The 24,385-nt window shown below is 37.4% G+C and overlaps 3 protein-coding genes and 1 pseudogene across 5 annotated transcripts; all 4 read right to left on the bottom strand.

Moving 5' to 3' along the window:
* Window positions 1-325: 325 nt before the first annotated feature.
* On the bottom strand, window positions 326-2,603 carry LOC107643159 (large ribosomal subunit protein uL30z). Of its 2 annotated transcripts, none has more exons than XM_016346735.3 (6): window positions 2,526-2,603; window positions 2,252-2,443; window positions 2,072-2,166; window positions 1,862-1,999; window positions 906-1,008; window positions 326-829 (listed from the first exon to the last, which is right to left on the bottom strand). In XM_016346735.3, exons 2-6 carry the CDS (start codon window positions 2,435-2,437, stop codon window positions 614-616), a joined length of 738 nt encoding a protein of 245 aa, XP_016202221.2. In that variant the 5' UTR covers window positions 2,438-2,443; window positions 2,526-2,603; the 3' UTR covers window positions 326-613. The 2 variants fall into 2 exon arrangements, with proteins under 2 accessions (XP_016202221.2, XP_020978868.2); XM_021123209.2 differs by having other exon boundaries at window positions 2,252-2,459; window positions 2,526-2,573.
* A 1,318-nt stretch (window positions 2,604-3,921) lies between these two features.
* LOC107640272 (uncharacterized) lies at window positions 3,922-4,963 on the bottom strand. The gene is made up of 2 exons (XM_016343811.2): window positions 4,358-4,963; window positions 3,922-4,257 (listed from the first exon to the last, which is right to left on the bottom strand). The coding sequence occupies exons 1-2, from the start codon at window positions 4,961-4,963 to the stop codon at window positions 3,922-3,924; spliced, it is 942 nt and encodes a 313-aa protein (XP_016199297.2).
* A 519-nt stretch (window positions 4,964-5,482) lies between these two features.
* On the bottom strand, window positions 5,483-7,297 carry LOC148563494 (uncharacterized; annotated as a pseudogene).
* Window positions 7,298-17,922: 10,625 nt separating this feature from the next.
* LOC107643158 (uncharacterized) lies at window positions 17,923-24,312 on the bottom strand. 2 transcript variants are annotated; one of them, XM_016346734.3, is made up of 8 exons: window positions 23,726-24,312; window positions 23,198-23,562; window positions 22,975-23,055; window positions 22,308-22,493; window positions 22,116-22,217; window positions 21,948-22,019; window positions 21,580-21,696; window positions 17,923-19,352 (listed from the first exon to the last, which is right to left on the bottom strand). In XM_016346734.3, the coding sequence occupies exons 1-8, from the start codon at window positions 23,910-23,912 to the stop codon at window positions 18,078-18,080; spliced, it is 2,385 nt and encodes a 794-aa protein (XP_016202220.1). In that variant the 5' UTR covers window positions 23,913-24,312; the 3' UTR covers window positions 17,923-18,077. The 2 variants fall into 2 exon arrangements, with proteins under 2 accessions (XP_016202220.1, XP_016202218.1); XM_016346732.3 differs by having other exon boundaries at window positions 21,945-22,019; window positions 23,726-24,294.
* Between the last annotated feature and the right edge of the window lie 73 nt (window positions 24,313-24,385).

Here is a 24,385-nt window from a genome sequence, read left to right as displayed (position 1 = left end):
GAACCTTAATGCTTCACCACATTAACACAAGCTTGTTCTCCTGTTAGATTCTAAATTAATCCCTAGAAAATTGAATCCATTAGTGTTACTTAAGTTGTGAACTATATATGTATGTATATGTCTATTATTGTATGATTATATTAAACTTTGAAGGCTTATAACTAATTTTTCTGTGTGAATCTGGTGGATTGTATAAAGTTTGCCTAAAGCTAAGACGAAGTATAACAATTTCATGTAGTTCGCCCAAGGTCTCGGAGAATTTCGTTAAATTTAAGTTTGCAGATCTGATAAGGAACAAAGAAAAGATAGGAGGGAAGCAGCATTAATCTAATAGCATTTTTCATTAAATATGAATTCTACATTTGCTCATATCTATTTGTCGTAATACACTGAAATATCGTCGGTAATACATTACTTCTCTAAAATTGAAACACTTCAGACGGAAAAAATTGGTAATCGAAACACACACAAAAAAAGAAAAGAGAGTAACATAACTTAATTTGTCTAAAGAACATCAATATCAATAGTAACTAGAAAATGAGATCCTTGAAGCCAAGATTTGGGGGGCATCACAAACAAGATCAAAATTTTGATACAATATATATGAGCGAGGTTAATTCATTTTAGAGACTAATTCGTTGATGAGATCCTCCCGATTTCCAGAGTCTCCACCATCCTTGAAAAGGGTTTTTGATCCTGTCAACCCTCCTACTGGTTTGTTGAGTTCAAAGGGCCACATAAGTCGAATAACTTCTTTAAAGTGTGGACCAACATTATAGATCTGATGCACCATGTCTTCTATGCATACAATACCATACTTCCCTAATTCCTACAAATAAAAGAATATGAATCGCAAATACAATTAAGGGGGAAATCACAGTTAAACCAGGAACACCATATATTACCTGCTCAATAATGTTATTATCTGTCAACGGAACTTTCCTTTTCTCTATTTTCATGTGCCCCTTCTTGTAGATTAGCTCCTTTATGCTCTTAAGATTTGGGTATCTACAAAAGAAACAGATTTTCAAGAAATCAAGAATAATTTTAACATCATCCGCTAAACCATTACTTACCAGTCTATACCCTCAGGCCTCATGCAACGTAATATGACTAAACACTAAGCCATTATTTAAAGATATATTCTCCTCCAACACAGATAAGCCCAACTAACAATCTAACATCAACAATACATAAAACACCCATATGGAAATTTCAATCAAATTCATCATATCAACTTTCTCTAGTTTTATTTACATAAGGTAGTCCTGACTCTAATGAGCCTCTTAGGTTCACTCACAAGCAATGTAGCTTAGTTACATGCTCTCAAGTCTAAAGTTAAAGTAGAACAACTTATAAATTTATAATTAACTAAAACTGATGTAGAATAATAATAGTTAAAAAAATCTTCATTACAAAATATCTTCAACATAAAAAAGCAACTACCAAATAGATATGAAACACCAAATAATGTATAGTCGTATATAAGTTATCAAGTAACTCATTTGACCTTGCTATGCCTACAATTGAAGCAAAAAATTCTATTCATATCAAGACATACTAAACTATATATTATACAATAATACAATAGTAAATATTTCAGCCCCAGGATGGAAGATACAACACAACCAACTGCAGTTAACTTGAAGTGATAATTCCAAATCTAATAATCCAGTACCAACACAAAACAAACTCCTAATTTTATACAACTCCGTAGCTAAAAACGAAACCAACTTCAAATTTTATGGAAGCCCCATAAAGCTACCCTGCCACTGACAGCTAAAAACATAATCACCTCATAACAAATATTTATAGTTAACTAGATATAAAACAAATTAAAAAAAAAAAATGTTGGTCATACCCATAGGTAACAAATGGTTCCACCCTCTGCAACTTGGCCAACACTCCATCTGATGGCTTCAAAAAGACAGCACTGAATACTCTTCTCAACCCCAAGCCGTACAAATTCTTTCTTGTTTTCGGATGCATATCGTTTTTCCTAAAAATGATACAAACACTTGATAAGTCGTATTCACATAACCAAAAAGGAGAGACAGAGAGAGGTACAGACCCGTGAATCCGAATGACAAGTAAGGACTTGGAGTCTGAGTTGAGGTGTGGAAGTTTCCTCTTTACTCTGCGCTTCACTCTAATAAGGTCCAGCTCCTACACATGATTATAGCAACAAAGCACGCAACTCAGAAATAGAATGAATCAAGTTCTGGCAGAGACAGAGAGAGACAGGAGTTACCATGTTGCGATATTGAATAACGAAATCCTCGGGCTTTTTTATGGTAGCGTCCTTGCTCTTGTTAGATTGGAAGTTGGAGCGCTCTAACTGAGCCTTTTTCCTGAGAGCCCATGCTTCGTTGCTTTTTCGCTTCTTGAGTATAACCTCTGGTATGAAGTTCAATGGTTTTGATTCCTCTTCTGCCATGTTCTCCTATTTGCATACAAACCTTGCAGCTTAGAAATTAGAGCACAGAGAGAGAAGAGAGAAGAGAGAACTGAGAAGAGAGAGTTACCGGCGCAGAAGGTATAGTAGCAGAGAGAGGGTTGAAATTTAGGGCATGTGATTAACGTCAATTCTGTTGAGACCATACATATACCTAGCCCTTTCAAAATAATTTACTAGTCTATTTTTTTATACAGTAAAGTATCATTTATGTCCCCAACGTTTGATGTAAGTCTCAAACTTATTCCTAACGTTTTAAACGTCCTATTTGTATCCCAAACGTTTCTAAATGTAATCAATGTTGTCCTACCATTAAAATGGCAAACATTTCGTTAACGGCGTAGCCTACGTGGACGTTATGTGACACGGTAGCACTGCATGTGTTGTTACCGTTATTTAATTTTAAAAAAAAAAATATAAATGTGAAGCAGAGGGTCCTCTTCGAAACCCTAGTCCCCAAATCTTTGCTTCTCGTTGCTGCTGCACTGCCTCTGAAGGGCGATTCCGTATGCGTGAGAAAAGATGGAGCATGAAGCATGCCAATCTGAAGCGACCCAAGGCAGTAAACAAGACACACGAAGTAGAAACCTAGCACGTCGAAAGAGGACAACCTGTTACTGTGGGGAACGGCCTGTGCTCGCAACGTCATCGACGGCAGAAAATCTTGGGTGGAGGTTCTGGGGTTGCGTTAACTTCGGGGTGAGCTTTAGCCATGTCTTTATTTGTTGTTGAGATATAAGTTTTGACCATCAATGAGTGTGACTCGGCTATCTCATGTTTTCTCTAGGTTGGAGAAGAATGCGGCTACTTTGTATAGGCAGAACCAGAGGAAGCTCACAAGTTTCTAGGTTAAGATTGAAGGTTAGAAATTTGAAGGGCAAACTGGATATGGTGGAGTTCAGGTTCATGGTTGCAGTGGGAGTTGCTTTAGTTGGATGGACACTTGCACTGATATTGGTGTTTGAAAAAACAACAGCAACCAAATTTGGGAGACTTTCACTAGAATGATGTTGTTGGTTATGATGAGTTATAGGAGAAAATTGTTAGATAGATAAATTGTGTTCTGTATGTTGGCTTAGAAATAGTAGTGATGTTGAACTAGTTGCTGTTTTGTTGAACTCAATGATATTGTAATGCAATGATGTTTTTGTGAGTTTTGGTTGAAGAAAGGCTGGTTTTGTGCAGATGCAATGTTGTTTCAGTGAAAGAGTTGAATGAAATGAAGTTTTATGTTTTGCAATCTATTTAAATCAAGCAAGTCAACAGGATGGGAACAATCATTTTTGTAACATATTACTTAATGATTAACCACAAAGCTGTCATTGGATACAAGCACAAAAGATTGGAAGTAAAATAACAAAACAAGAGGAACACAGTTTGCTCCACAATAATGGTCTGCAATAACAAACTATTGTCTTAAAACTAGTTTCCAGACATTATAAAGATACTAACCAGAAATTCTTTACTCATAAAACATTAGCCTTAAAACATAAAACAGCACACATTATAGTCGTCACATCTTTTTTCATGCTTTGGTGGGATTTGCTGATGTTCTTCGATGGGCTTGGCAGCACCCTTAGATTTGTGGTGGACGGAGTCAACTTAGCCTTTTTTAAAATAGCTTGAGAGTGTTGGGAACTCACATCAGTGACAGATGATTTTCTCTTTGGCCTTGTGACTGTGGTCTTCATTGAAGCAGCTTGGGATTGCTTAGAACCCTGGCTGGAGATAGTGCTTGAGATAGTGCTAGTGCTAGAGATGATTCTGGAAGCTCTTCTTGTGGATCCAACTACTTTATTTGCCTAGTAAATAGCCACAATACCAGAATCTCATATCATAATCTTTAAATGCAATTAAAAAAATGAAGTATGAACAAGCGCAAAATCAACTAACAGTGCTTACCGATGCAGTTGCAGCTACTTTGCGCTTCTTTAGATAGGTCCATTTGTTGTGACCTCTAGCAAAATAATAGGAGCACTTCTGATTCTGCCCTTCGCGAGACACTCCTCCCCTAGTTGGGTTCTCATCTGCAGCTTTATTACGTTTCAGTTTAGGCCTTCCAATGGGTTTCCTGTATATTGGTGGCAAAACGTCATCAAATGGTGTCTTCTCCCACAGGTTGGGCCCATTCAAGGGATATACCACATGTTGGTAGCAGTCAATGTAGGTTCCTTTCTTGTAACAGTTTGCAACAAAGTTGTCCACGTTGAAGCACATCTTCCTGATGCAGGTCATTGCATGAGCACAGGGGATTCCGGATAGTTGAAACTTCCTGCACGAACACTCATGATTCTTCAAATCAACAACGAACTTCTCTTTGCCTCCCTGGATACTTGTTACCTCATATTTGTCACAACCAGTATAAGTGCTCACCCACTTACCACTTGCATCAACTTGTTTTTCAACCTTAATCCTGATACGGGGCAATACCTCTCTTGGGCATTCAATTATCCGATCCCTATTATCAGCCCAACGCCTCATTATGTATACTCTGATGTCTTCAAGCATGCTGACTATTGGTTTCCCTCTTGCATCCACAATCACAAAGTTAAATACCTCACACATATTGTTTACCAACGTATCACACTTAGACCAAGTCCCAAACTTGTGCCGGCACCAATATTTCGTTGGTATCTCCATCAGGTGGTTGTAGGCTCCATTATCAACACTTTGTATTTCAGCCATTCTCCTCTCCCACTCTTGTAAATAAGTAGCCTTTGCAGCATTCCACATCATCAGTTTTAGTTGCAGCCCTGGGAATCTCTTCCTGAAATTGCTGTAAAGATGTCTAACACAGAATCTATGATTCACTCCGAGAATGAGCTCATCGAAGGTTGGAACTAAGCCCTAAACCCACAAGTAATAGTTAATGCAGTAATTCAGTAACTCAGTACAATTTAGACACTAACCCATACACTACAAACTAATCCTCCTACAATTCAAACACCAGCATACACTACAAACTAATCCTCATACAATTCAAACACCAGCATAACTAGGGCAGCAAGACTAACACTAATACTAGGTTCAATGAAATAGCTCCTTAAAACTAAGTTTAGAAATAAGTACCTTCTGTTGGTCAGACATGAAGGTGCAGCTCCTTATCTTGTCATAGCCAAAGTCATCACACAGATTGGTAAGGAACCAGGTCCATGTGTCCTTCGTCTCTGCTTCAACCACTGCATAGGCTATTGGCAACATCTGGTCGTTCGGGTCCCAGCCAATAGCGGTGAGAAGCTGACCTCCATATGGTGTCTTGATGAAGCACCCGTCAAGGCAAATTATTGGACGGCAAACCATGAAGCTCTTCTTACATGCATCAAGGCACACATAGAGTCTTTGAAACTTTGGCCTTAAATCCACACCAGGTTTTGGTCTCTCAGAAGAAAACTCTGGTGGTCTCTCCACTTGCAACTTCACTGTAGAACCCGGGTTAGACCTCAGCAATTCATGACAGTAGTCATAGAGCCTCCGATACTGCTCTATGTACGTTTCTTGTAACTCATCAAGAGCAAACTGTTTAACCCGGGCAGCTTTAGACTTAGTCAGCTCTACATTCCACTTGCTGTATGCTTTCTTCATTAGTGTGGAGAGTTTTATCTTTGGATTCTCAGCAATTTTGTTTAGAAAGACCTTGCTCAACCATTTTGCATGCATAATCCCAATTTTCAACTCCCTAGAACAGTTATGCTTGTTGTGGCAGCTGGTTAATTGCCATGTTTGCTCATTCTTCATCTTCCCACAGTAGGCAAACTAGTTGCAACCCTCTATGCAAGTGACCTTCACTCTCCGAAGGTCAACCTTATCAAACCTCAAACCCCTCCCAGTATGTACAGCATAGGCAGTAGCACAATCTTTAAACTCCTCTCTTGATACATAAAGAGTTCCAATCTCCCACTTGTACTCACTCATGTCCTTTAACTGCTTGTGTAAAGGATACCTCTTGGCAACATTGTTATCATCCTCATCATCACCAACAATAGGCACATCAAAAAAATTTTCAGATTCATATCCTTCTTCCTCATCCCCTAAACCTGCAGCAATCTTCTCCTTACCTCTGTCATTGTCACTCCTACTCTCTTTTGCTGCATCTATTTGGGTTTCAGTTGTGCCAACCTCGAATGTATCCCCTACCCTGATGTTGACATCAACTAACCCCTCAGCCCCTTCCTTCTCATCATCACTATCACCAAACACAATCTCAGCAGCACTATCTTCTGAGCAATAACCATTTTTGGAATTAGAACTCCATGAATTACTACTGTCATCTACACCACCCTTGGGAGTATAGTCCTCGTCCTCACTGCCATCACTACCCTCTTCTTCCTCATCTAATTCATCTTTTCCATCTTTCTCACCCACATTTTCTTCCTCCACATTTGGGCCAGAATTCCCCTCCACTGGTCTTGCTGAATGGGCCTCAAATGTTACCATTGGGCCTGGCCCATTAGATCCACCAGCCTGCTCCTGCATGGTAGTTTCAGTACTCCCTAACATGTGTACATCCTCAACCTTTTCATGGATATCACTAGTTTTATGAACTACATACAGCTCCACCATATCCTCCCTAACCCCAATATTAGCCATATCCATTGCATCTTTGTCGGTTCGCAGCATCCTTAAGCCTTCTTCTGTACTCTGATCCAGTGATTTGTACCACATTGCTGCAATGTCTTTTTTCAAATACCCTTGTCTGCTCACTATGTCATAAACCTCAATCAGACTCCACTCATCTTCATTACAGTAGTCTATCACAGTTGTCTCCCCACCCAAATACTTCAAAAGCCCTCCTTCAAGACCAAAGCTTCCATGGTGGTAATCTTTCACACTAAAATAACTCATCCTAAACGGCAGACCCTGTTACATCAGATCAGCATAGTAAAACTAGTAAGTTCGTAAGCACAGATTGAGTCACCAAAAACAAGTCAACTCATGCCCTAACTAACATTCGCAACGAACATTTCTCTGGGAATACATAAATTCAAATAAACCCTAAAGTGTAAACAATCTCCTATATGACCTTTGTTCTTCATCAAACTACTAAATAAAAACCCAAGAAACAAAATTTCTTCCTCGTACATACCTTGTCGAATGAAACCTCTCTGTCGCCAGACCAAAGGTGTGATCTTTTATGCAACACAAGCAACAGCAACCCGCCAACTACCTTGCAGCCCCTCTCTGCGATAACCCTCGAAGAAGTGTCAGACGTGTGTGGTGAGGAGAACCGGACTGGACACACTTGCGTTGAGGTGCTCTGTTTCTTCAATGTTTCGTATTTCCTTCAGTGAATGGTATAATGGGCGCGAAGAGGCAGACATGTCTCTCTAAACTTTTGGGATTACAACCTCAGCGTCCACGTAGGTAACGGCGTTAGCAAAATGTTTACCATTTTGACGGTAGGACAACATTGACTACATTTACAAACATTTGGGATATAAATAGGACGTTTAAAATGTTAGGAATAGGTTTGAGACTTACCCCAAACGTTGGGGACATAAATGATACTTTACTCTTTTTTATAAGATATCAAATATACGTTGTAATATGGATGTCTATCAATCAAACATTCATGATTTATTTTTCCAATCAAATTATTTGGGTGATTCAAAATTTTAAGGGATGCTCCCATAAAGTTACAAAAAAATGTCTTTTTGTAAAAACGTCTACGTGTTATTATATTATTGGACGTTTTAAGTGAACTAATTTTTTTAAATTTTTTAACCAACTAAAATAAAACCGATCCTTTATAACAATAATTAATATTCTGAAAATCGGCCGGATCGGCCGTTCTAATCAGTTCAATCAGGAACTGACGTAAAAAATGGTCCGATCCACTTTCCAAACCTACCCCTTCCCCCTAATACCCAACCATTCCCCCTAGCACCCACCCCACCCCCCCACCCCCCAATTGGTGAATCTATATCACTATCCACTCTGAACCCAAGGTCAAACTCATCCTACCATGTTTCCGTCGAAGGTTAGCGGCACTGCCTTCACTTCTTTGGTTCTTCTCTTCCTTTTATGCCCTGTTGTTGATTTTTGAATGTGAAACTGTGAATGGATTAATGAAAAATTAAATAATTAATTTTTTGTTGTTGCTCCTTTTTTTTATTCCTGAAATTTTTGTTGAAATTTTCTTGCTGCTGCTAAAAATAGAAATCAAATCATTATTGAAATTTTTGTTTAACTTTATTGATTTCAGGTTTAGTGTGATTAGGGATTACTTGTTACTGTTTTGTAAGGATTGTTGCTGAATACTAAAAATGAAAATCAAATCAAGTGTTGTTTGTTGCTGAAGGATAATTTTTCTTGCTTAATGCTAAATGCTGTTGGTAGTATTAATTTTGCTGCTGTTATTAATTTAGCTGAGTTTTTTTCGTTGCCTAATTGCCATGCTATTATTGTATCTTGCTATGTTATACTTCTAGTTTCTAGTAGTTTTTGTTCAAGTTTTTCCTTATTGATGTATATTGTTTTAAGCAATTGTGAAGTTGAGAGGAAGAAATTTGGAATCAGTCCTAGAAAATAGGTTGTTAGTTGTTTTGGTTGTTGATCAAGATTGGTATGTCACAAAATGATCAATGGGAGAAAGTTGTTGAAGGTCATATTTTAAGTTCTGTTATTTTGACGGAGAATTACTACATCTACATATACAATATAGCCAAAGATTAGTGAGTAGTTTTTAGCTGTGGATTTCATTTCTCCCCTTTAAAAACTTTAGCAATATAAATGTAGTTAAGTATCCAACAACTCCCCAAAAAGAAGAAAGAAGAAAGAAGAAAGAAGAAAAAAAGAAGGTAGTTAGAATTTGCATGTTGTTAGTGGATTTAAGCGGTTAAGATAGGTTAGGATTAGTTCATTAGATATTTGTTAAGTTGCAACTGTTGGATTATGGCTGTTATGGAATGAATGCCGCTGAAAATTGCTTGATTATGCTGAATTTCTGCATTGCACACCACATGTTTGATTGAATACCTATGTGATGCTTTGCATTTTATTTATATGTTGTAGCTACTATAAAGATTAAATTGCTTTTTGTTAGACACATTGTTCTTGGATGAGGCACTTTTGGCTATATTTTGATGCTTGTTCAACTTACAAAGAGAAACTAACAAAACGGTCAGAGTGAATTCAAAGAATTTTAGTGGGGCCCATATGAATTAATTTCTGCGCAGTATCCCTCTTGATCATAGCCCTTCCAACACACTCTGATTTTTATCTCCTACTTTCCTACGAGATAAAACTGAGCAGCATCAAAAATTTCACAAGTTATCAATAGAACTTAAATCAATTATTCCCAAACTTTTTCTCAAAGTGCAGAATCTGTCTTCACAGAGGAGTTTTGTAAAAATGTCAGCAAGTTAGTCTTCAGATTTTACAAATTGAATATCAATAGTACCATTTTGTACATGTTCTCTAATGAAATGATATTTGATTTTAATGTGCTTGGTTCTTGAGTGCAAAACAGGATTTTTTGAGATGTTTATAGCACTCATATTATCACAAAATAAGAGTATACTATTGATTTTTAATTTGTAATCTTCCAACTGCATTTTTAACCAAATTAATTGTGAACAACATGCAGATGCAGAAATATATTCAGCTTCAGCTGTGGATAGAGCCACTGTGGCTTGTTTTTTGCTTGACCACATGTTGAATGAGCTTCCAAGGAAGCAACACATGCCGGAGGTGCTCCTTCTATCCATTCTATCTCCCGCATAATCTGCATCACAAAACCCTACTGCAGAAAAGTCATCAGATTTAGGATACCACAAGCCATAATCACTAGTTCCCTTAATGTATCTAATGATGCACTTAACGGCTGAAAGATGGGATTCTTTTGGGTGAGATTGAAACCTTGAGCATACACCCACACTTTGAACAATGTCCGGTCTAGAGGAGGTAAGGTACATGAGTGAACCTATCATTCCTCTATACCTTGTTTCACCCACATCTTTGCCATCATCATCCTTTTCAAGTTTTGTGTTTGGATGCATAGGTGTTCCCATTGGTTTGGAACTTTCTAGGCCAAATTTTTTGATAATTTCCTTTGCATACTTTCCTTGGTGAATAAAGGTACCACTAGGAGTTTGTTTAATTTGGAGGCCAAGAAAGAAAGTTAGCTCTCCCATTAAACTCATCTCAAACTCACTAGTCATGAGTTTTCCAAACTCTTCACACAAGGACTCATTGGCCGATCCAAACACAATATCATCTACATAAACTTGAACTAGGAGAATATCATTATTAGATGCTTTAATGAATAAAGTTGTGTCGGTGGTTCCCCTTTGAAAGTGATTTTCCAATAGGAAGGGACTAAGTCTTTCATACCAAGCTCTTGGAGCTTGCCTAAGGCCATAAAAGGCATTTGAGAGTTTAAAAACATGATTTGAAAAATCTTTATGTTCAAAGCCGGGGGGTTGAGCCACATACACTTCTCTACCAATAAAGCCATTAAAAAAATCATATTTCACATCCATTTGAAATATTTTAAAACCCTTATGGGCAGCATAGGCAAGAAGCAACCTAATTGCTTCCATTCTTGCTACCAGAGCAAAAGACTCATAAAAATCTATACCCTCTTCTTGATCGTAACCTTGGGCCACTAATCTAGCCTTGTTACGAACAACTTTTCCATCCTCACCTAATTTATTTTTGAACACCCACTTAATACCCGTAACTTTCTTACCATCCGGATGAGGTACTAGTGTCCAAACCTCATTCTTGTCGAATTGAGCAAGCTCTTCTTGCATGGCTTTGACCCATGATGGATCTTCAAGAGCTTGTTTGACATTGTTGGGCTCCATTTGTGACAAGAGAGCAAAATTGCTTGGTTCGGATTGTCTTTTGGATGAGGATCTTGTTGTTACACCTTGTGAGGGATCACCAATGATAAAGTCATGAGGATAACCCCTCATGGACTTCCATTCTCTAGGCTTTCAGAGTGGTGTTGAGATTTGATAAGTTTCTGTGGGTTGTTCTGTTCCAGATTCTCCTGCTGGCTCAGGAGACAAAATGGAAATGTCTCCTCCATTCTGACGAGTCAAAACTGGACTGGTAGATTCTTCATTTTGAGCAGACTTGGGATTTTCTTCTCTTGTTCCCTTGTTGGCAGCTTCTTCACAATCTGAATCATTATCTATCACAGTACTGTGAATTAAATTAGAATCACAAAAAGTAATATGTATGGATTCCTCTATTGTTCTATGTTCCTTAAGATAAATTCTATAGGCCTTGCTAGTGGTGAAGTATCCAAGAAACATCCCTTCATAGGATTTTGGATCAAATTTACCAAGATTTTCTTTATTATTAAGTACAAAGCATTTGCATCCAAAAACATGAAAATACTTAAGATTTGGAGGGTTCCTTTCCATAGCTCATAGGGAGTTTTCTTCAACCCTTTTCTAATAATGGTCCTATTCAAAATATAACAAGTTGTATTTACAGCTTCAGCCCGTAGAAATTTTTGAATCTCATTCTCACAAAGCATGGCCCTAGTCATCTCTTGAAGGCTTCTATTCCTTCTCTCAACCACCCAATTTTGTTGAGGGGTTCTAGGGCATGAAAAGTTATGAGCAATTCCAAAGTCATCACAAAATTTTTCAAAGTCTTGGTTTTCAAATTCTCTTCCATGATCACTTATCAAATGGACAATTTTAAAATCCTTTTCATTTTGAATTTTCTTGCAAAGGGTTGAGAAGGCATGAAAAGCATCATTTTTATGAGCAAGAAAAAGTACCCAACCAAATCTAGAGTAATCATCTACCACCACTAGACCATAGTGTTTACCTCCTAAACTTTGAGTTCTTGTTGGACCAAAAAGATCAATGTGTAACATCTCTAATGGCCTTTTGGTTGAAATTCCGTCTTTTGGTTTAAAGGAGGATTTTACTTGTTTGCCTAATTGACAAGCATCACAAGTAAGATCCTTATCAAATATGATATTTGGAATTCCTCTAACCAGATTTTTCTTAACTAGCTTACAAAATTTGGTATATGCTAGCATGACCCAACTTTCTATGCCATAGCCATTTTTCATATTCAAGAGAAGTAAAACATGTTACATTTTGTTCTTTCTAGTCCTCAAGAGTCAATCCATACACATTATTGCACCTTTTAGTCTCAAATAAAATATTTCCAGTTTTTTCACAAATAACCAAACACACATGCTTTCTAAAAATAACTTCAAAACCTAGATCACACAGTTGGCTTACACTAAGTAAATTATGCTTCAAACCATTTACAAGAAGAACATCATTTATACAAGATGAGAAGCTTTTACCAACTTTCCCAATAGCCACTATCTTTCCTTTAGCATCATCACCAAAAGTGACAAATCCTCTATCATATTCATCAAGCTTTATGAAGAAAGTTGTCTTTCTGGTCATATGCCTAGAACATCCGCTGTCCATATACCACATATTCTCCTTCCGTTTGGATGTTAGGCATACCTATTCAATGTGGTCAGCCATAAGGCATGGCTGAGACTTGGTTTCGGATTCCTCATCATCTTCAGAATTGTTTTCTAAGTCTTCCCAAGAAGCCATCAGTCCTTTCTTCTTACCCTTCTTTGGCTTTTCTTCTTTCTTCAACTTAGGGCAATATGACTTGAAATGCCCAGTTTCTTTGCAGTTGTAACATGTCACCTTGCTGAGATCTCTCCTTTATTTCCTGGAGCTGCTTTCCTTGCTTCTCTCCTTGAACTTCACCATTTTCCTGAATTTTTTGGCAAATAACACAAATTCATTTTCAGATGAGTTATCATTGGATTCATCATCCAGAGGGTTAGTAACAGATGAAAAAGCTATTCCTTTCTTTTTTGAATCTTTTTTTCAAATAGGTGTTTTCAAAAGCAAGTAAATTTCCTCTCAAGTCATCATATGTCATAGAGTCAAGACCACTACTCTCAGAAATTATTAATGCTTTTGTTTCCCACTCTTTTGTGAGACATCTTAACACTCTTCTCACAAGCACAGATTCAGGATACTTGATTCCCATAGCATCCAAGCCGACAATGATGATGTTGAAGCGCTCAAACAATTCATCAATAGATTCTCCTTCCTTCATTGCAAATATTTCATACTCTCTGTTTAGCATATCTATCCTGGTCTTCTTTACAATGGTGGTTCCTTCATGTGTCACTAGAAGTTTGTCCCAGATTTTCTTTGCCGTTGTACATCGTGATACTCGTCGGTATTCCTCGAAGCTGATAGCACAGTTGAGTAAGTTGATGGCCTTGGCGTTGAGCTCAACCTTCTTTCTATCTTCTTCGGTCCAGCTTGCTTCTGGTTTAAGAGAGACAACTCCTTCGGCACTTGTGATGGTTGGATATTGGGGACCTTCCAGGATAATCTTCCAAAGTCTATAATCCACTGCTTGCACAAAGATCTTCATTCTCTCCTTCTAATAGGTGTAGTTTTTCCCATTGAAAAGAGGAGGTCTGTTGCTTGACTGTCTTTCAGTCAGGTTGTAGGACACCATATTTGAGCCACTGTTTTCTGCCATCTGGATCTTTTCTCCAAGCTGCAAAGCTTGATCTCTTTGAGACCAAGCTCTGATACCAATTGATGATTTTTAGTGGCTAAGAGAAGCGGGTTGAATCTTAGCCCCTTTTTCACTTCAGTAACACTTGATGGTCTTTGAAACAATTTCTGGAGACTTTTTGCCTTTTTGTCTCGTAACCAGCCACGAGACTTTTTCTTTTGTCTCATACCCAGCCACGAGACTTTTCTTTTTATCTCGTCGATCAGCACGAGATATTTTTCAGTTTTATCTCCTGGGCAGCAGAAACAGAAATGGAGTAGAAGAGAGGGAGAATTACACCAAGATATATCCTGGTTCAGCTGCTAAGTGCAAGACAGCCTACATCCAGTCTCCATCACAACAATGATGGAATTTTACTATAATCATTCTTGATTACAAACACCAATTTTCCTAGGAACTACCCTTCCTATCCGGGACAAATCCAGAATCTAAAACCCAATCCTGAACTTGACTTGGTCACAGCCAAGCTTTCAACTGCCAAGTGCTAACCCAGCTTGCAAGGGGATTCCCACAGAATCATGAAACACAACACAGATGTACAAAGAAACTCTAAGGACATCTATGGCTTTTTTCTTTTAATTTTGCACTCTTTGCCTTTTTCCGCTCTATGACTTTTTCATACAAACTCTTTGCCTTTTTTCCATGAGACTCAAGACAGACAAAATTAAACAGAAAATTACAAAATGAAGAACATTGAAGGAGAAGAACTTCTGTTAGCTTAGGTAGCTATAAGAACTCTGTGTCTTGCACTCTCACTCCTTGCTTCAAGCCCTGGCTATTCACCCTTATTTATAGGGAGAAGCCTCCACGGTTGAAACCAAACAAACCAAGCTAATCTTCTTCTTCTTCAAACCAGAATCGGTTCGGCCAGAGAGAGAGAGAGAAGAGATAACCAATGCAAAACCCAACATGCAATTACCTCTAGTCCTTCCTTGGTCACCAATCTTCATCAATCCGAGCCCTCCATCCTTGCCTTGCTCTCCAAGATGGATTCCTGGCCCTTGATGCATGCATGATGATGATAGCTTCATCTGATCTAATCTCTACCTCTTCCATCACGTAGCCACTGTAGCTACCTCCTGTGGTGGTTGAGCAGAATCAGAGTCAAGCCATCCCTCCAAGGATCTTCTTCTCTGACCGAGATCTTCTCTTCTATTTTTGGGTATGGAGAAGCCAAGATCTCTTCACCAAATCTTACCACAAGTGTTGAGAATCTTAGCCATAGCGTACTTTTAGTTTGCTTTTTCTTGCCATCATTGTGATGGTCTTGTGGCGTGCTTCTTCTTCTCTTCAGTGGCTCAATGTTTCTTCCATAGCTTGCTGTGTAATGACTGAAAGAGAGGAACAAGTAGAGAGAGAAGTAAGAAAATATTCAATGGATTTGAGCAATCATTAATGTAACAAAGAGAGAGAACAAAAGTAAACTCAAGTTTTCCACTTCCCTTTGCTGAGTAGCGTGTAGAGTCATTAAAGCCATCAAATCAATTTCTCTCTCTCATTTATGTTTTCAATGCTAGCAAATTAAATTTTGAAATCCATTCTAAAATAAGAATGGGATCCGTTAGAAGCATTAAAACTTTGCTTTCTTTGCTTAATGGATTCGGATCAAACTTTGGTCTATTTAGCAAAGTTTGTTATTGGGCTTGTATCACAAATTCTGACCCAAATAACAAAACAAAAATTCAACCATAAGGATCAAAATAATTTTGTATCAATGCTGAATGTGTTTTCAATATAATTGGGCTTGCAACATATTTCTTCTCTATTCGGCCCATATGCAAAATCTGCACCGACAAAATTATCAATCAATACATATGAATTAAAATCAAATTAACAATTTTGTATTTTAATTAAGTTAATAATGTTTGTTCATCATCAAATTAAATTTAGAGCTTTTCAAACTCATCAAGTTTAGATAAGCTCAGCTCATTAGCTCGTGAGCTTACTCGATTATATATATAATATTAAAAGTATAGATTAAATACATATAGGATATGCGTATTAATAATTTAATATATATATATATATATATATATATATATATATATATATATATATATATGTGTGTGTTCTTAATTGTTTAAAATTTTATAGTCATTTCTTATATATACTTTTGATTTAGGACATAAATAAGAAATTTATAATTGATAGATAGATAATATATTAAATTTATTTTTTTAAATATTTTTTAATATATATAAGTTATAATTTATTGATATAGAATTATACATTATGTTCTGATTATTTGAGCCAGCTCATGAGCTTTCGTTGACCCGAGATTGAGCTTAAGAAATAGGCTTGATTGTTAATGAGTCGAGTCGTAAGCCAAACTTAATTTTCGTGAGTTGAGCTTGAGCTTGGTCTAGCACGGTTCAGCTCGGCTCACTTCCATCCCTAATGGAGGTCTACAAAACAGACAATAGCAGCAACATTCTCTAATCATGCTTAAATACTAGCGATAAATGAAGCAAGTCGCGAGTGTTTTTTACTCAAGAATTTAATCCAATATATTTTATCATCATGTAGACTCACTGATAGGAAAATAGCTCCAACTATTCTGTTTGAAGATAATACAGCATGTATTGCTCAACTTAAGGGTGAATACATCAAAGATGATAGAACAAAGTATATTTCTCTCAAATTCTTTTTTATATATGACCTTCAAAATCAAGGAACCATTGATATCTAACAGACCTGCTCAAACAATAATCTGACAGATTTATTTACAAAGTCACTTCTAAAATCCTCTTTTGAAAAATTGGTACATCAAATTGGGATGCACAGATTTCGAGATATTAAATAATGTTGACAAGAGGGGGAGGTTATACTCTTTTTTTCTTGGTCAGGTTTTTGTCCCTATTGAATTTTTCTTAACAATGTTTTTATTGAGGCAATTCTCATCATAAAAAATATTGTACTCTTTTTTCTTTACTAATTTTTTTTTATTGTGTTTTTTTTAATAAAATTTTAATAAGGCATATTCCTAATGAACATCCAAGAAGGAGTGTTACAATATGGATGTCCATCAATTAAACACCCATGGTTTATTTCTCCAATCAAAACTATTTGGGCGGTTCAAAATTTTAAAAGTGAACAGTACAAAATTTTCAAAGTTGGACTGAACATTAATGAAGCTTAAAAAAGTAAACTTCGTACATGTATAAATAGGAGGAGTATGGTCGAAGACCAAACACACAAGAATAACAAAACACTTCTTTCCATATACATACATTCCAACCTACGAAAAAATGAATTATCAAAAAACATAAATTATCTGTTATATTGAGATAATAACATTAGAAAATATTAATATTAAAATTCTCTATTTATATTTTTTATTTTATATTTATTTATTTATTTATTTTACAACAATATATAGTTTTATACTTGATGACTAGTTGATAATTTTTTTTTTTTTGAAAAGGCAAATGAATTTTATTCAATTGGAACAAAATTATAGTCACCAAAAAAAAATTGGAACAAAATTATAATGTGATCCAAAATAATAACATAAAGATAAGTAACTTTTATTATTCACATAAAATAATTATATTAAATAATTCAAATAATAATTTCATATTCATTTTTTGTGATTATATCACTTAAAACAACCCTTTTTTCCATATATTTCAGACACAATAAATTATCTTAAAATTACTTCAGTTAAAATATCCAAACAAATTAATTATCTCATATAATCAATTGTTTTAAACAATTATACAAATAAAATTTATTAAAATAAACTTAATTTTTCACCATTTCTAATCATTCTTGGCCTATATTGCTAATCTAGCTGCCCAATGCAAGAAACTATCGATCAGCTTCGTGTACCAATGAATTATGTTTTACTCATACTAGCTGCACTTTCCCAAATTCTTATAACCAAATCACAGAATGACAGTTCAGAGCATATTAGGAACACATTGGTGATAAACGGAAGTATTCAACGCACCAACTTAAAATTAGATTTTGTCATGTTCATATTATGATGCGGTACAGATTACAACAAATGGAAAGTTACACTAAGACATCAACTACAGCATCTAATACTATAATAATGTAGTCACTACAAAAATAATCATCGCGGTGCACCATACACTTGGGTGGAGTCATACTGATAAGTAGGCTGAGGGGACAATGTCTTGCCATATGCAGAGGGAGCACTCGCTTGTACAGCCGCATAACCAGCAGACTGAGGATTAGACTGCTCATAGCCAATCTGAGTTGGTGCAGGTTGAACATAACCTGGCTGACCACTTGGTGCTGCACTATATGTGGTTGCAGTGCCACTGGCATAAGCAGGATCTTGGGGTGCTTGGTAGCCATAACCTGCATTGTTGTTAGGAGCCTGCTGGTCGGGGTAAGCTTGCTGTGCAGAAGGGTACGACCCATAACCACTAGGAGCAACTTGCGCATAACTTGCAGCTGGCTGGGAAACCGGCTGACCGTAACCAGGTTGTACAGTGGGTGGAGCATAAACTGGACCAGATGCAGGCGGTGGGTGGCTATAGTTATCTGCAGCTGGAGCAGACCCATAAGAAGGATATGATGCTTGAGTTGGCCCAGAGGATGCATACGGGTATGGCTGTTGCGTGGGCATATTTGTGCCATATGATTGGGCAGGAGTAGAGCCCTGATATGGCATATCCCCTGGTTGAGCAGCTCTAGGATGACCATAAGATTGAGGAGGCTGCCCCTGTGGTGGCATGCCATATAATGGTGGCTTGCCATACTGCTGCGGTGCACCATAACTAGGTTGGGCCCCAGCCTGAGGGTAGGCTGGTTGAGTGTTCATGTGTCCTCCATAGGGATGCTGGGAAGGAGCACGATTTTCAAACTTGGAATCATCATATCCTTGTCCATAACCTTGTTGAGGAAGCCCTGCCTGTGCATAAGGTGGCTGATGACCATAATCATGGGTTTGCGGCTGTCCATAATTATAATTTGCTTGTGCTGGGGATGGGCCCATAGAAGGTACAGGGGAAGGACCAGCACCATGCGGAGGGACAGAACCAGGGTGCTGGGAGGATGGAGGAGCATCAATATGACCCCCTTGCCCTCCATAATACTCGTAACCACCGTTGTGTGGGGGTGGCCCCTGCATGCCATGGTGAGGCCTTTGCTCCCAACCAGAACCATAGCCACTCCTAGGGGCCATATGTTGAGGATAATTTCCATACGGTGCAGGAGGATAAGATTGATTATGAGAAGGATATGGACCACGATGCTGATAATCATATGCTGTTGGGTGGCCAAAATGAGAACCTCGTTGCCCCCACTGGGGATGGCCACCAGATCCACGGGGTGGACGATAGCCCTGCTGCCCATAACCACCAGTTGATGCCCTGACAGGCTATTCATGCAAAACACAAGGCAGAAGTCAGTAAATAGAAAAATAACTTAATGAGAACAATAGCTCAAGTCAATATGCTGTCTAGAGGTAGGTTTGGTTTTCAGGCAGAATTGTATCATAATTTTCAAATAAATGAGAACACAGCAAATTTCATGCCCATTAATCTTTCCTGACCAGTTGAGCACCTACATCAGTGGATGATTACAGCAACAAGGATAAACATTGTATTATACCAAAACACAGTTGAAATATGTTGAACTATACATTTAAAATTAGTGGCAAGAAGTCAAATAGATTAATTTTATCATCATAATATCATACACGAGGCACAACAAGTCATAAGAACTAAATTTTAAGAACTACTATAATGAGGAGCTGGAAGTGTCTTGAACTGATGAAATAACCAGGCTGTTGAAATAATATAAAATCTGTAGCATGCCATGCATCTCAACTCAACCGAAGCCAATTAACTAAATGCATAAAATCACACCATATGATTGATATTACCAGTTATACTAGAAAAAAGATCTCACCTCAGCAAACAACGTATGAAAAAAGAGGAAGCCTGACAGTGCCAAAAGAAAAAATCAAAATGCACTAAATTTGAATGTATTATCACCAGTAACTAGCTAAAGATAACCAACATTAGAAGAGACTATACAATCATAGTTGAGTAATGGCACCTAACATACTATCATGTTATAATAAAATTGATCTAAAACAGCATACAGAAGAGACGCCTATAGAAGAGAATGAAGTGCAAATTTTAATGGATACAGAGCATTAAGTAGATTAAGAGAATCACATCAGAGCATTCAACATTCAAAACAAATTCAATTGCCATATAGGATCAACACGGTTATTCTAAACTTTCGTACTTACAACACTCAAAACTCAATCCAATATTTAGTCCTTTCAAACAAGTGAATCATTAGGTCAAAGATATGTTAGGTACAATAACACAATATACTTCAACTCATCTCTGATCACATGACAACTACAATAGCAATTTCCCAGACCTCAATGAACACCACAGGACATGAGTTGTTCAATTTAGTATTTTCATTACAGAATTAAATACACACGCAGGAGTACAACTCCAACACAGTTATAAGCATTAGACGTCATAACTTCACCAAGAATGACTCTTTCCTTCGATCTCATGCAAATCACACAGCAGCTCTATTTGAGCACCAAGGCCAGCACAACAGTCTTACTGAATCATGATTTTTAACTTTTAAGTCTTGAAGCAATCTTACCAACCATTAAACATCCTGCAATCCGAGGTTCTAATGCCTGCCACCTCTCTTCAGTGGATGAGAGTGAATATGTTGTCTATGCTACATCAAGAAAGCAATGCTGACCCCAGGGAAAAGGCAATAGCCAAATCTGCAGTTTTAAATCCAACCAATTCGAAATTGGCACCTTCAAGATAAATAAATTATTCAACTGACATCGTGGTTTACACATACGATCTCCCTAGACCATTTTAATTGACGTTGGCATGGATTATTGATCAATTTCCAAACTCACAAACACCCTTCAGGTGATCTATCTCACTTGTATGGCAACAATTGATAAACAGTTCCATAAATGGATCATACAGGCACACTACACAGGAATATCTAGATCCCTATTTTACAAAGATTCTTATCCACAAACAATCATTCTTCAATGTTCAAGGATTTTGCATGGCAGTTTCAACTTAAGTAACAAGTTGACCTTGTAATTATAGAAAATTTGTAAAATCAACCACCAACTATGCATGCTTTCAAGAAGGTGCAAATAATGACATCCTTCTACATAGTACTTCTAGTAGTTCAGCGTTTCTCAAAAACAAAACTCTACAATAAATGTATTAAGCTATTACCCAATAACTCCAGTGAAAGGTGATGTATACATCTCAGTTACCTATTCAAATCACTGAAGAAACAAAAGTTGGTCTGAATAAGAGTACGAACGCAATAGTACAAGATTAAAAGGTTGCTCCAAATCAGCAAAAATTAATATGCAAATTGTTCAGAGATTCAATAGGAGACCAAGCTAATTCATGAGTTGTATCTAAACATAGAGCCATGACATAAATATTGTGATAAGAACAAACAGCATTAACCTTTTAGACAATGCAAAATTATAAGCATCAATGAAAGAACTATTAAGCACAACTGTTCACTAAATTGCTAATATTGTCTCAGCACGGGATATAGATAGAGAATAAAAAACAAACCTGACTCATGACTTCTTTTATCAATTCTTGAGCAATTTCAATTTGTCTCCTATCCCCAGTGACTTGGACAGTCCTTTCTTTAGAATCATCTCCTTCTGGAAGATGTTGAGGTATCAACTACATAAGGTAAAAAGAATATCAGGCTCCAAAAATAACATGAAATGTACAAAATTCTAGTAAAATCTCAATACTATGAATCACCCAAAAATTCTTTTTGGATGATTCATTTTTTTTTCTATAATACAGGAAGCAGTGCTCTTGTTAAATGGAGCGTACTCTTGAACTACACAACGCCCAACTTTTAATATATATTATTGTATCAAATGGAATAGAACCGAAAGCGGTACATGGTAAACGATAACAACTACCTGGATGCGTGCCCCAGATTTCGTTTGCAGACCTTTAATTGTTTCCCCACCTCTCCCTATGATTAAACCCACCTGCATGCATAAAAATAAAGTGTGACTCAAAGTTGGAATATGCATCAAGACAAAAAAAAGAAATCTAAGAATATAAATAAATTATCAGCTTATCACCTTTTCATTTGGAACTTGTAACTGAATTTGTTCAGACCCCATAGTAGCTTGAGCAGGAGAAAGGCCACGAGCTACAAGAGCAGGAGACCCCCCAGCATCTGCCTGTAGAATCCCCAAAAAGGTAAATAATGTGTAGAACATGGTAAAGAAAAAAAAGGAGACCAACTCTTCCAATTGGTTACAGCATCTGACCTCCGCAATCACAGCACTTATCAGCTTTTCTGCTTTATCTATACTTTCCGAACTTCCTATCAGTTCCACAGACCTTGTTGCAGCTTGAGGGTCTGCATCAGCATCCCTAGTGATCTGAATCTTGGCACCAGAATTATATTGCAGGTATTTTATTGTATCTCCAGCCTTTCCAATAAGTACGCCAACCTTAAACACAAAGGTAATATATCTTATCAAGGAAACTGCTTTCCAAATAGTTATATTAATTATTAAAAGGTCAATTCCAAAGAACAGAAGATGGGTTCCAGTGAGGACATAAGAAAGCAGATATGAGGACATAAGAAAGCAGATATGGGCGTCTATATCAGTGTATCATAATCAATTTTTGCTAAAACCTTTGGATAAGGCATAATTAATAAAAAAGATATAATGCAAAATAATAATAATAATAATAATAATAATAATAATAATAATAATAATAATAATAATAATAATAATACGTAAAGAAGGTTGTGAATTGTGATCACTCATCATTATGGTAAATGACCTAAAACTTAACAATCGAAAAGCCTCAGACTCAATGCCAGAATGCAAAAAGGATAGCCAAACTGGATTTGGACATAAAACATAAAATACCAATTATGTAAATGAGCCAAATGTACGCATCTATCTACATGAATTGGAATACCTTATTGTTAGGAACATCAATTCTCCGGGTTGTGGTCTCAGTGGCAGATGTAAGTTGATTTCGACCAGGAGAAGCATCTTGCTAAAAGCAAGTAAAACAAAAACCAAACAAAGAAAACGATGCCCTTTAGAGTGAAATACAGATAGGTAAAAGCAATTACAATGTTTTTCTCCACAACATGTCTTACTAGCCTCGCAATATAAAGCAGCTTTATAATCCGCACCTTATCAGAGGGAATCTCCACATTCTCTGAAGCATTGTCAACTGAATCCGGTTCCTTATCCCCAGCGGTAGCGTCTTGCTCGGCTGAGTCCTTAGCCGGTTCTTCAGTTTCTTTAGGAGGTCCCTCTGCCTTTTCATGTGCATCCTCAGCAGGCACCTCCTGGCCCTCAGCTGGCTCATCCCGGGACTCAGCTGGCTCGGCAACTTCACCAGAACCTTGTTCATTTGCAGTCGTCTCTGAATCATTCTTGGGCTCAGCAGGTTCACCATCCTCTGTAACAGCACTCTCTAAATCAACTCTTTCCACTGTTTCTTCGGCAGGCTTGTGAGACTGCTCCTCCTGATGCCCATTTGCATTTGCACTAGCTGTTAAAAAGACACAGAAACATGTTCTTCGCCACATCATTAACAAAATCAATAATTTAGTTGAAATGATAATTACATCATCAATTATACAGATTCAGAGTCAAAGTTGGCATCACTGTATGAAAAATGTGTGAGGCGCGAGATAAAGAGAGGAATAAAGTACCTAGGTCGTCGTCAAGGCGAGGGCGCTTGTTGTCGCCTTCGTCGGAAACCGCGGCATCGGCGTTGTTATCGTCAGGGTTGGATTTGGGATTAGATTCGGTAGGCTCAGAATCGAGATCTTCGAACTTGCGTTTGCAATCGGAGGGAAGAGGGCTGGCAGAAGGTGCAACAACTTCTTCCTCCGCCATTGAGCTGCGGTGTTTGGGAGAGAGAGTGGTTATGCTTGGAGGATTTTACAGTGACGAAAAGAAATGAGAGGTTCGATGGAGGGAGAAGACAGAAGAGAAGAGAAGAAAAAAGATTGGGATATTTTGCGGGAAAAAGGAAGGAGGGTGTGCCACTGAGTGGCTCAGACTTTAGGGTTACGACTCTGCGCTTCACAGTTTGCACGCCACTCACGGAGACCGAGGTGGGCTAAACCCTCTGCTCCTTTTTTCACCACCGTCTTGTTCCCTATTTTTGGGTTCCAATTCTTAGTGGATCGGCCCAATCATTCTCGTAGTTCTCAGTATGTCCAAAAACGAGTAGCTGACAGTACACAAAAAAAAAACCGAGTAGCTGACATCACCCAACACAATTAAGAAACACACTAGAAAATAGAGAGACATCCATAAAATATTAAAATCCGATTAATAAGGTTTTTTATCTAATTAACATTAGC

Source organism: Arachis ipaensis, chromosome B5 (genome assembly GCF_059453495.1).
Source record: "Arachis ipaensis isolate K30076 ecotype BB chromosome B5, ASM5945349v1, whole genome shotgun sequence".
NCBI classification, from domain to species: Eukaryota; Viridiplantae; Streptophyta; class Magnoliopsida; order Fabales; family Fabaceae; genus Arachis; species Arachis ipaensis.
The sequence above is the reverse complement of the archived record's forward strand: the minus strand, read 5'-3'. Positions and strand labels throughout refer to the sequence as shown.

Bases quoted from the DNA above. Each gene is read 5' to 3' on its own strand.
- LOC107640272 (XM_016343811.2), bottom strand. From the start codon at position 4,963: ATGCTTGAAGACATCAGAGTATACATAATGAGGCGTTGGGCTGATAAT. The intron at 4,258-4,357 runs GTAAGCACTGTT...GCTATTTACTAG, and splicing joins AAGTAGCTGCAACTGCATCG to GCAAATAAAGTAGTTGGATC.
- LOC107643159 (XM_016346735.3), bottom strand. From the start codon at position 2,437: ATGGCAGAAGAGGAATCAAAACCATTGAACTTCATACCAGAGGTTATA. The intron at 2,000-2,071 runs GTCTGTACCTCT...TATCATTTTTAG, and splicing joins CTTGTCATTCGGATTCACGG to GAAAAACGATATGCATCCGA. The intron at 830-905 runs GTAATATATGGT...TTTTATTTGTAG, and splicing joins ATAATAACATTATTGAGCAG to GAATTAGGGAAGTATGGTAT.
- LOC107643158 (XM_016346732.3), bottom strand. From the start codon at position 23,912: ATGGCGGAGGAAGAAGTTGTTGCACCTTCTGCCAGCCCTCTTCCCTCC. The intron at 21,697-21,944 runs GTTGTTATCGTT...TACCTTATGTAG, and splicing joins CTGGGGCACGCATCCAGGTA to TTGATACCTCAACATCTTCC. The intron at 19,353-21,579 runs GTTTGTTTTTTA...TTGCATGAATAG, and splicing joins TAAAAGAAGTCATGAGTCAG to CCTGTCAGGGCATCAACTGG.